The 12,912-nt window shown below is 35.3% G+C and overlaps 1 protein-coding gene across 4 annotated transcripts in view; it reads left to right on the top strand.

Moving 5' to 3' along the window:
* Positions 1–12,912, top strand: part of LOC124156359 (sex-lethal homolog) — a 36,540-nt gene that overhangs the window by 15,464 nt on the left and 8,164 nt on the right. For all 4 annotated transcript variants that reach the window (XM_046530880.1, XM_046530881.1, XM_046530879.1 and 1 more), the window contains exon 5: positions 339–499. In XM_046530880.1, coding sequence (XP_046386836.1) covers positions 339–499 — 161 coding nt within the window. The remainder of the gene's footprint in view (positions 1–338; positions 500–12,912) is intronic.

Consider the following 12,912-nt stretch of genomic DNA (forward strand, 5'->3'; position numbering starts at 1 on the left):
TAGAAGGTAAAATATGTACAATTAGCATTACCTTTTTGTTTCTGCCAGTTTTATATTATTTACCAGCATATATTATATATGATGTGATTTTCCCCAGTATTCTCATTATTTTTTTATGTTTCTCTCGATTTTCTTTGATTTACAGAGATAATTGTCATTTTGAATTCAATTTGGTATGCATGTAACTTTTACAGAAATTGTAAACCCTTAATAAATTGGTTCATAGGTGTTTGAATTGGTAGTTTTGCATGACTCAGCCATGTTTATTAGGGTTTTGTTTCCTTGCTACTAACAACAAACTTTATTAACATGATGCTTTTTATATTTTTTCTTCAAAGGTATGACAGGAGAGAAGAAGCCCAAGATGCTATTAGGGGCTTAAACGGAGTTATACCTGAGAATGGCACTGAGCCACTTAGCGTAAAAATTGCTGAGGAGCATGGGAAGCAGAAGGCAGCATATTATGCTGGCTGGCAAGCTGGCTATAATCAAAGTCGAGGTTAGTTAACTCTATGTTCTCTTGATCGTCTTAGTGATAATTACACATCACCCATGGATGTTCATGAACTCAGTGGAATGCTTTATCGTATAATATTTCAACCCTCTCATATCACCCTAGCAATGATCTTGCTGTAGTTTTTAGCCCTTAGATTGAAAATTAGTAGTTATTGCTGTAGCAGTTGGGCAATATTTGTTGGTATACTTCTGCAAAGTGTGCTTTGGGGAGAGGAAACCATGTCAATGAAGAAACTAAAGGGACTGTTTACCCCTGTGAAAGCCCCTGTAAAGAATGTTTGGTTGCATTAGAATTAGCTTAGAAGATAGGAAGAGTGCATGACAATAGTTCACTCTGAGATAGTTGTGTATGTCTGCATTAATATAAAACATACTTGGTTGATTGGAATCCATTGGTGAGGTTCCAATGGGTGGATTCATATTTTTTCTTTTATATCCTTTTCATTACTGTGAGCTGTCTGGTGTAGAACGTTGGATAAGGGATAAGTGATTGTTATGACGTGAATTAGTTGTAAAAGAATACCTCCAGTTTGAAACCTTGTGTGATGTTCTATTGCTGTATCAAAGCAGTTTCTGGGCTTCCTTTTGTGATTATGGCATTTTGGTGTCAGCATCAACTAGTGAGGAAAGCCTGTCAACACCATCTGACTTTGGATGAATCTTACGATTTAAAGTTTTCAGGTATTCATTTTTATTCATTTGTAACCTAAGAGCCGGAATGTATGAAATGATTGACCATCCATACTTAACTTTAAGGCAACTGCTTCTGTCTATATCCTATACCCTGTGAGACTTAAGTCTCTAGGTAGTTGGTGAAGTGATATGTTAGTTATGTAGCTGTAATTGACAGCATAGGGCTGATATCCAGTATGTAGGTGAATATAATCAGGATTTTTAAAGCTACCTTGAATTATTATTATTAATACATAAATACAGTTTGGTGCAATTTTAGCCCTGCTGTGTTTATTATGTCAAAACATGTCCTACACAGGATGAAATTGAGATAGGTCTGTTGTCACTACACTTCACTACAAAATCCTATCTTGGGAACAGGCATAATGTGGAAATATTTTACAGATGATGAGAACTGACATAGAAAAGGAAGAGTTTTCTATGTCTGCCAAAGATATTGAAATCATATTAGGTGCAGCTTTTGAATGTAATGGGGATATCATCAGTCTCAGCAAAACATGAGAGTTATCAAAGAAATTTATTGTCTTTTCAATCTCTGAGGAATCAGTTGGAAAGAGGAATACTGAATGAAGTGAGGAATTGCTTTATTTTATAATGGATGAGTAGGTACTTGCAGTAAGTTGCAAAGCTATATTGCAGAAAAGTTGAATATGTCAGTGATTTTCTCAGGCTTACTGTAATTTTGGCCATTGAAATTCATGAGAGGAGGCTTTGGTCAGATGATTTCACTACATTAGGGTAGTTCTTAATGTAATTTTCTATTTTTATCTTTCTCATATAAGAAAGAAGGGCTGTAAATTTTTTTATGGCTTTCAGGTAGGTTTTCCATAGATAAGGATTGTTAAATTTGTATTGATAGTGCAGGGATGAAAATGCTTGGACATCGCTTTGTGATCAGGTGATTTATGACCAGTTTTTAATTGCTTAATTTTTCTGAGTGGGGATGCAGAACTGGAGTATATGTATTACAAAAATATTTATTATAAAATACATTCATTTTCTCATCACATTCACAAGTGTCAAACACATCAACCCAAGATTCTTGAGCTAGGGGAGTTGCAAATTCTACCTTAGGGATTTAAGAAAAGATACTTTTTGTGGAATAGGTTGAGGAAGATATGGATTTACCACTTTTTGTGGAATAGGTTGAGGGAGATATGGATTTACCAAAATCAATAGTCAAATTAAGGTCAAAGTGATCAGATGGGACAGTGTCCTGAGTCTTACACAGTAGCTTTGACTCAGTTGTTAGTGAAAAGTAATCAAAAAGGACTGACAACAAGTGAAAGAAAGCAGATTTTATGCATGAATGAGTCGAGAAATTAATATTAAGATCCCCTTATATCAGAACACCATCCGCATTCCTTGTAAACACAAATGAATGAATTCAAAACACAAGAGTCAGTTGTCAAAGTTTCCATTAGGGGCTCTATGCATGGATAAAACAGCAAAAGCTTGTGATAACTTTCAATTAACCAGCAGCTCCTTCACAGTTTTTCTTGTGAGTTGCCAATTTTTAGCACAGTATCAATTACCTTAGATCAGCAGTATAATGCCATTCCACCACATTTAAATTGATTTCTGCTGTCAGAAGACACTAAATTGAAACCTGCTATAGGACTGGTGGATATTTCCTCAGTAGACAACCAGCTGCAAGAATTTGGATATCAGCACAGTAAAACCTCTATGTAGTGAACCTCTTTACATCATAAACCTCCATACTTTATACCACACCTACAGTCCTGTCAGATCTACATGTAAATTTATAGGCAAACCTCTTTGTAGTGAACCTCTTTATCTCGTAAAACCTCCACTTATCATACCAAGGAGACACCCCCGAGACAGCCTAACTACCTCCGCAAATCGTACTGAGACAACTAGAGACCATTACTGCAGCTGCAACTACGTACATGGAATGACATTTTCAGCGACCAATGTTTCACCCTTATTTTTTTTCTTATACACCTGTAATATGCTGTAATTTTCACGTTAATCATTAGTTGTGGCCATTTTGTTCCATATAAGAGCTTACCTAACAGCAAATAAGAAAAGGTATCCAACTATCCCAATCATTTTAAGTGACTGTTGAATTAAGAGAAATCACATCATTTTCTCTCCAATCGTGGTAAAAATCATGCAATAGCACTTGCTTTCTGCAATTATTTAATAATAAATACATGTTCACTAATGCATGCATATTTGTTTAAACACATAAATATAATGGTTTAAAAGACAGTAGTGCCTTTCATTTCTGAAGGATATGAAAAAATGGTGCCTATCACTGAAACTTCTCTATAGTGGACCCCTATTCATCAAATTGCCCAAAGTTTGGTCCCCTCCATTACGATGTAAAGAGGTTTTACTGTATCTTTTTCATTTAATGATAAGGTAGAAGATTTGATAATCTGGAATGCTAGGGACCCAGCACATTCGAGATTAACGATATTTCCCGTGGTTTGATCAGTTACTCTATGTGGGCAACACAGAAAATATTTTTTTTTTTTTTTTTAGAACGTCCATTGCCAGCAGCGGAAATAATGCTTTTTTTTTGTAAAGGGTCAAGTAATGAGAAAAACCCATTCAAATTCATAACATTTATGATAAAAGAAAAATATTCAAAACATTTGAGAAAGTCCTTTGTCTGCAAATCGGTGAGCAAGTCTTGTAAGTAATCTTGATGCAACCACCTGTAATTGGAAGGAAAATGGCACAATATTTTTACAACCCAAATAGAACATCAATATTTTGCCCTTCCGTATTTTTCAATGTGCACCTGTCACAAATTCTATGTCATTTTCACGACTGCTAACATAAAATTATCAGTAATTTTCATATCCTCCGATTGAAGATAATCCCACTTCGAATAAATTACGGTAAATAATAACTGATTATGAATTTTGACTCTTTAATGTAATATTAGTAGTCGCAGCTAATCTTATTAGTGTGGAAAATGTCAGTATGTTGGAAAAACTTGGTATTAACTTCATGAAAAATATTCAGCAAGTCCTCGTGACTGAGAGAGAGGGGCCCTTCAGGTGGTGGGCTTTGCAGTAGGGGTCACCCGCCTTACTATCAACTCAAGAGCATATACTATCAACTCAAGAACGTAATACAAGGTGGCCTTTTGCTTCACTGATGGAACTGCTTATCTCTATCCCAGGTTTCAAATATGGGTGTCTTCAGAAGGGTTAAAAATGTTTTGAGAACAGCTACTTATGAAAAGGTATTTACATATCCCAAAGGAAAACTACTGGCTACATATTTCACTTGTGGATTTTCAAAACTTCTGATTGTGAAAGAGTATTTGCACCCGGGATAATGGCATTTGAAGAAACATATTTTAAGCAAAATGTTGACTCTGACTGCAGCAAATATGTTCTTGTAGATAAAAAAAACACTGGTAGAATTCCTCTTCATGATAGTTGGAACTCAATGAAAGAAAATTTAAGCTCTTGTATTTCAAGGAAGAAAATAAACTTGTTCATGTGCCACTCATTGCGTATGCTGCGCATAATAATAGCTGGAATCTGATTCACTGATTGGGTGATTGACCATAATTCGCAGCCCAAACTACCGGGCCGATCGAGGTGAAATTTTTTGGGGTAAAACTAAAAAAATATTCATCGGGAGAAAAAATCTGAATATGCCAAAAAGTGCGATACTTTTCGAGATATATCGATCTACTTTAACATGGGCTCTTATGGAAAAAAAATAAATTCGCGATATGACCCACTTAAAATCGCCGCACGCGGACGAGATCCAAATGGGAAACATTAGTTTTTTGGCTGATTTTTTTGGCATGGGTTAGAAGCTCCCAAGTCGAGCCGATTTCGAGATATCGATTTACACGCGTTCTTATGTGATTTCGATTTGAGAGCTGGCGAACAAAACTTAAGCTATGTAGCTCGCGAAGTTGTTGGCACAAGCCTACCTATTCGGTAGACTTAGGGTTTTCTTTTTTAATTAGGTATCCTAATAGTTAATGAATTATTTAAATCCGAAATTTTCCCAAATTATTTTTTTGAGTCCCCGGCAATCGCCGCCATTCCTTCCCGGCAAACGTTCGAGGTCGGGCTCCGTAAGAAATACTGGCATCGCCTTATACGAGGGAGTATGGCAGTAGACGGGAGAAATATGATAAGTATGGGACGATACCCAATCAACCATCGCGGTCCATTCTTCGAAATGCATTGCTCTTTTGTTCTCAAATTATTATCTTATGCCTCATGCCACATGGATATGTATATGAATTTAATGTAAGGGCGGCCATTGCCTGTTTCGCTGACCTATACTGCCATTGAAAAACGCAAATTAGCACAACTTGCTTAGTGTTTCGGATAGACCAATGAAATTTGGAGGAATGGTACATCTTGGTATTATTCACTGATCAATGTTAAACGGACTGCTGCTGGTGGAATAATTTTCGATATATATCGAATCTACGTTTTATTGTATTTTATGGAATGGTAATAAGTACTTGGAATATTCATCGCTGGGGATAGATGTGCCGGCATAGCATGTAGAATTATCAACTAATGAAATTTAAACCAACGGAATTGCGTATTCCAGCGTACCGGGGTCAGTATAATCGAAAGTTCGATTCGATTATTACACCAAATAAGTATATTGGTATAACTTGATAAGTATTTTTGTTGGAGTAATGAAATTTGGTGAATATGTACATCTTAGTATTCCTCATAATACACAATGGGAAAATGTTTTGTATATAGTCTCACATTCGATATATATCGAATCTGCGTTTTCTTAAAATATATCGAAATGCTATACCACATAGGATTTAACATCCACGGACAAAGTTGATATGTAAATATGTAGTGGATAACCATAGAATGAAATTTGAATAAAGAGCATTGCGCATTTTACTGTACAGGTGTCGATATAATCGAAATTTCGATTCGATTGTTATACCAAATAAGTAAATTGGCATAACTTGATAAGTATTTTCGTTACACCAGGCAAATTTGGTAAATGAGTACATCTTGGTATTCCTCATGATGTACATTGAGAATACGTACTGTATGTAGTCTCATATTCGATGTATATCGAATCTGCGTTTTCTTAAAATATATCGAATTGCGATACCACATAGGATTTAACATCCACGGACAAAGTTGATATGTAAATATGTAGTGGATAACCATAGAATGAAATTTGAATAAAGAGCATTGCGAATTTTACTGTGCAGGTGTCGGTATAATCGAAATTTCAATTCGATTATTATACCAAATAAGTAAATTGGCATAACTTGATAAGTATTTTCGTTAAACCAACGAAATTTGGTAAATGAGTACATCTCATTCCTCATGATGTACACTGGGAATACGAACTGTATGTAGTATCACATTCGATATATATCGAATCTGCATTTTCTAAAAATATATCGAATTGCTATACCACATAGGATTTAACATCCACGGGGAAAGTTGAGTAGGAAATATGTGGTGGATGACCAGAGAATCAAATTTGAATCAATAGCATTGCGCATTTCACTGTACAGGTGTCAGTTTAATCGAAAGTTCGATTCGATTATTATACCAAATAAGTAAATTGGCATAACTTGATAAGTATTTTCGTTACACCAACGAAATTTGGTAAATGCGTACATCTTGGTATTCCTCAAGATGTACATTGAGAATACGTACTGTATGTAGTCTCACATTTGATTAATATCGAATCTGCGTTTTCTAAAAATATATCGAATTGCTATAACACATAGGATTTAATACCTACGGGCAAAGTTGAGGCTGGATTTTGTTGTGGATGACAATAGAATTAATTTTGAATGTATTCAAATGCGAATTTTATCTTACAAGCGTCCGCATAATCGAAATTTCGATTCGATTATTATAACAAATACGAATATTGACATAACTTGATAAGCATTTGAGGTATATGAATTAAATTTGGTAAATGGGTACATTTTCGTATTCCCCATAACGCACAGGGGAAATATGCTTCTTATGTAGTCTCACATTCAATATATATCGAATCTGCGTTTCCGTAAAATATATCGAATTGCTATACCACATAGAATTTAGCAACCACCGGCATGGTTGAGACGGTAATAGATAGTGTACGACCATAGAATGAAATTTTATTCAATAGCTATAAGCATTTTACTGTACATATGTCAGTATAATCGACAGTTCGATTCGATTATTATAACAAGTATGAATGTTGACATAACTTGATAAGTATTTGAGGTAAATGAATGAAATTTGGTAAATGGGTACATATTGGTATTCCTCATAATGCACACGGTAAATATGTTGTCTATGTAGTCTCACATTCGATATATATCGAATCTGCGTATCCTTAAAATATATCGAATTGCTATACCACATAGAATTTACCATCCAAGGGCATAGTTGAGAAGGTAATAGATAGTGGATGAATAGAAGGAACAGAAATGGATAACATTATAAAACATGAATATAATTGCGTGTTTTTCAATACAGATGTCACTTTATTCATACGTTCGATTCCATTATTGTAGCCAATATTCAAATATACATATTTTCATAACTATATCAGTTAGACCAATAAAATTTGGTGTGTGAGTATATATTAGTATTCCACTTACTGTTCAATAGAAATCAATGCAGAGGATGGGCCAACTTTCGATAAATAACGAATCTGCGCTATCATAAAATATATCGAATTGCTTTGACATTACGTGGTGGAATTCTAGAACTTTTCAACAACTTATGGACACGAGACTCGAAACCACGCGACACAAATATGTTTTCTCTACCCTCTCCAACCCGCTTGAAGAATTCAAGCACCCATCCACTCGTTTTTCATAAAACTGCAGATGTCCTCTGATAGGTTTTGAGTAATTGTGCGAAAATTGTGCGAAAAATCCACAGGGAAAAAATCATTCGCCTTGACCGGGATTCGAACCCGGATCCCTCGATTTCCGGCCGAGTGCTCTAGCCAGTTCAGCTACCGAGGCGTCATTCATCCCTGTGGAAATTTGTGGACTATTCGCGATTCCAGCCAAGGGAGACACCACCTGGCGGAGAACGCTCGAAACAGAGGAACGATGGTCATGACGCGGTAGTGCTATGAGGAATAGTGTATATGAGACCTTTACACTGTTTTATTGACTAGTTACGGAGTGATACCTACTTTTTGGTTTCAAAGCAATTATTACCCTTACTTGAGGTTAAATATTCTTTAATTCTACGACCCTGTAATACCTGCAGCACAAGTGGAATTGTTTCAAAGCGAGGCGACGACTGTTGTTCCCGCAAGTAGGTAGGAGCAGAAAGCTCTTGCTTAGGACGGTTTTAATGGAGATACGTTGGTTTTACATGTTATAGCTATTAATAAGGTGTTATTTCAATTGAAAATCGTTCATGTGTCAGGTTACGCAGAAAAAAAGTAGAAAATTAGCTTATATCCAACGCATCAAAGTATCCGATACCCATGATCGCTGTTTTCGACATTTTCAATATTACATACTCAATATTTACATTGCCATTATTATGAATGGGATGGTATTTGCCCATGTTACTCTGACAAATACGTTTTTTTCTTTTGCGCACGATGTACTATTGAACAATTTACCTAAAGTTGCTGAGTATAGTAACTCAAGATTGACGGTAAGTTTCAATAGCAAGGAGGATGAAACTACTGCACCATTGAACGAACGATTTTTAACAGCGTCCCACGATGTAAATTAGTAATATATGCATATACTGTTAACATTATTAGCTTATTTTGATTTATTCCAGGTGTCAATTCAGTAGGCAATTCGAAGTCGTACATAGTCACAGAACATACTGCTTTCAGACAAGAAATGGACGACTTTCACCTATTCAAGGCAATGCCAAGTTTCATTTCGACTTTGAAATGTAATAGTGGGCAAAGAAACTTAGTCCCCAAATTACTTTCCCCGTAGACAGTTACAATAACTCATTCAACGAATTATTATTTAACTGTGACACCCAGTTTAAATCCAAAGCCCAGTCAATATCATGTGATGCTCTGTCGAATAACCATAAACTGGTGTTAATAAGATTGCTATAAGTAATATTGTTTCTACAGAATATTACAAAGATAATGTTGCAATTCCTTTCTGAGGTAACCGAACGATCAAAGCTAATATTATTCAGACAAGTACAACATATCATACTATGACATAATTCATGTAAAAATATCAGGTCATTCAGTTTCCTTCTAACCATCAGAGGTTGGATATCCAAAATATGCATTGTTTCTCTGTATGGGGTATGCTTACTATTGAATCCACCACATTAGTTTAAAATTTGCTTTATACCCTTTCAGTTGTTTCATTTACACTTTATAATAAGGATGCCATATAACTCTGTTAAATTCGAGAATAGGGCATACGAGTTCTGAATGCAATACTTTGAGCAAATGAATGTGTTTTTGTTACTCAAAGCAGACGATTTATAAAACCTAACATACATACGAGCCTTTTGCAAATTACCTATTAATTACACCAACTTGTATATTTTCATCTGAGGAACTATTAAAAAAATTATTAAATATTGCTAAATTGGTAGTAGTAGTAGACATTATTTATCTGAAATCTTGCTGTTCAGTTACTCGTATGTACATACTTCAACATGGGGATAAAGAATGAAGAACTATCGTCTCCATGATTTTACCAAGAACAGGGAATCAACAGTAAAGATCCTTAAGTCGTCGTTAAATTTCTAAATCATACCAAACAATTTCATTTCCCAATGGTAAATCACATGACATAACTATTTATTTAATTTCTTATCCGGAAATATGATAATAATATAGGTGAACACAGCAATCCACATCAGTGAAGCAGACGGCTGTGGCACCCAAATACAACACGAAAACTGTCTGAAATGGATTATGGTTCCATGTATTGAAGCGGCAGATTGTGTATGAAATAATATTAAGTTCTTTTGTAGTGTATTCCATAGAAATGGCTAGGAAGTAACGCAATACGAGTCGGATGAATGCAAGTCAAGAATCAAACCTGAGTCGTAATGCTTAGGTACATTATAAACACCTTTAGTTACATCGTCAAGCAGTTTTCCTCAGTTCTAGATCTTCTTACGGACGAAAGAAGCCGAGAAATACACCGTAAAAAGGTTTTAAAAGAATATTTCTATCTTATAAGCTCTTGATATTATGGTTTATGTTCTCTCCGTACGCCAAAGCTTTAAGATTGTTTTGATTTTACCATCACTCTGGCGGCCATATTGGAAATTGACGTCACTGACAGCAGCGCCGCCATCGGTCATTTGAGTCTCGAATACTGGACAAGGTGGTGGATACGTACTCCAGGAGTAGTAATCTTTCGATTTAGGCAATAAAAAAATAATAAAAAATATATGCATTCCTTTTTCATGTTTTGCAGTCATTGTTGAGAATGTTAAATCAATAAATTCTTACTCGTAAGTTTTGTTGGCCTTAGGGTCCATCAGATACGTACATATACATTTCCGTTTCTTTGTCGCATACATTACCCATGTGTACCATATTAGTCGCAGTTTCTTGCAGCTCGCTTTTGTTTTACTTAAGTGACATCAGCGTAATATCTGCGTTATATTTTTTGTGAAATAATATCACGTTAATATCTTTTCTTATATTACCATTTGTAATTCAAATCGCTTTTATTGAAGTGTCGTGGATACACTTTGTGTATTATTTTATTGACGTCGCGGGCGTAACACTCAAAATTGACCTTTTATTCCAAACATCCATAACTTTTAATCACATCATTATGCAAGCTTAGTAAACTCTTTAGTGTAGATAATGAAGATATTACATTGGATGATAGAAAAAGTCTTCCGAGGCAGGATCATTCTACCACATTCCACCGTTTTCATCTGCAAAAACAAATGTGATACGTAATTTCACATAACAAGCTTAGTAAACTCTTTAGTGTAGATAATGAAGATATTACATTGGATGATAGAAAAAGTCTTCCGAGGCAGGATCATTCTACCACATTCCACCGTTTTCATCTGCAAAAACAAATGTGATACGTAATTTCACACTAACTGCCGCGTAACGTACAGGAACAATAAACATACACCAATGGAAGCATTTGAGGCATTAAATAACCGCAATACTGTTTTATCAGTCATTTTTTGAATTTACAGTGGAAAATACCAAAATAATGGAATGATCGCATAAATACACTAATAAATACATAGAAAATGGCTTTGTTGGTTGTGCATTACCATGATGGTTGAGAAAGCAATGCTTTGTATGATTTTTATTCAGTACGGTGCATATAAATTGTTTGAATAGTGGTTATTTAAGTAAGGAAATTTAGTGATGGAGAAAAACATTTCCTTCATCTGGATTTATGCTTACGTTTATCAGACAGAAATTTCTCTGTCGGCGCACCAATCCTGTTCCTGTATAAGTTTGCACAATAGATATATTGGCTGTTATTTGTTCCACCTCCAGTAAAGCAACAATTTGCTACAGCGAGTACTTATTTGAGCACTGTGGGATCTCGTTTTATCGAGGTTGCACTGTATTTAGCCTTGGATAGACCTGGTGAAACAATACATACACCTCAAAAATCCCTAAAGGTAGTAAAGGTATTACCTCGCCACAGAGATTGGAATGGAAATTACTGGTTTGGGTTCATTCTGTGGGTGTACATATGTACTTCTAAGTTTCCACTTGCGTAGTGACCGATTTCACGAGCTTCAAGTTTTATTGTGAAATATTGTTGGCAAAAACACTTTTTCCTTAACCATACTTTTGTATCAAATTATGTGTTCTAAGTTTCTAATTGCATTGCTATGATCTTGATGATAGCGTGCAAAGTGGTATGCTTGCTGAAAGTAGATTCGTTGCAGTGGAGGATTGAATTTTCTCAAGTGACCTTTCCTTTACAAATAAAATAATGGATGGAATAATTTTTGGGGACGTTATGATGTAAGATTGTGTTGCCAAGCATGTTGATAACTGGGAATTGTGGATATCGATAAGTTATTATTGCACTATTGATATGCATCAGTCTGCAAATTAGGATAAATTTCACTAAAAAGTCATTTACCAGTAGAAATCAAAATCGTAAAATTATGACTTCAGGGGTCAAAAAAACCTGCGGTATATCTGGCAGTGGCCAGCAAGGGGGCTTTGGGAGATAAACCCCCTCCCCCCCAGAGCTCAGAGAATTTTTAAAATCTAATCCATTTTACTTAATTGGACTAATATTTCAAGATTTGGAAAAAACTTTAATAGTATTGAAATTTATAAAGTGCTTTACACATCTTTAGTTAGATCTAACTGTGATTACTGTTCTGTCGTATGGTCTCCTTACTATGTATCTCACATTAATACTATTGAGTCTATCCAAAGGAAGTTTGTTCGTATGGTTTCGATAAAGTTAAGACTATTTGATAAGGACTATAGCTATTCTGCTATCTTGCCTCTATTTAATCTTCCTTCCATGTTTAAGCGGAGACAGTGCTCTAATATTATTTTCTTGTATAAGCTATTAAATAACCTCGTTGATTCCCCTGTCCTACTAAGAGAAATATTCTTGAAAGTTCCTTCTTATTCCACTAGAGGTGACAACCTTTTTGACAATAGCCATCACTCACGCAACTATACCCATTTTTCCCCATTGCAGCAAATAATGCGTGACGGCAATTTATGTCTCAAAGTGGACCTATTTTTTGATTCCTTACCTTCTGTAATGAG

This window comes from Ischnura elegans, chromosome 3 (genome assembly GCF_921293095.1).
Source record: "Ischnura elegans chromosome 3, ioIscEleg1.1, whole genome shotgun sequence".
Taxonomy (NCBI): Eukaryota; Metazoa; Arthropoda; class Insecta; order Odonata; family Coenagrionidae; genus Ischnura; species Ischnura elegans.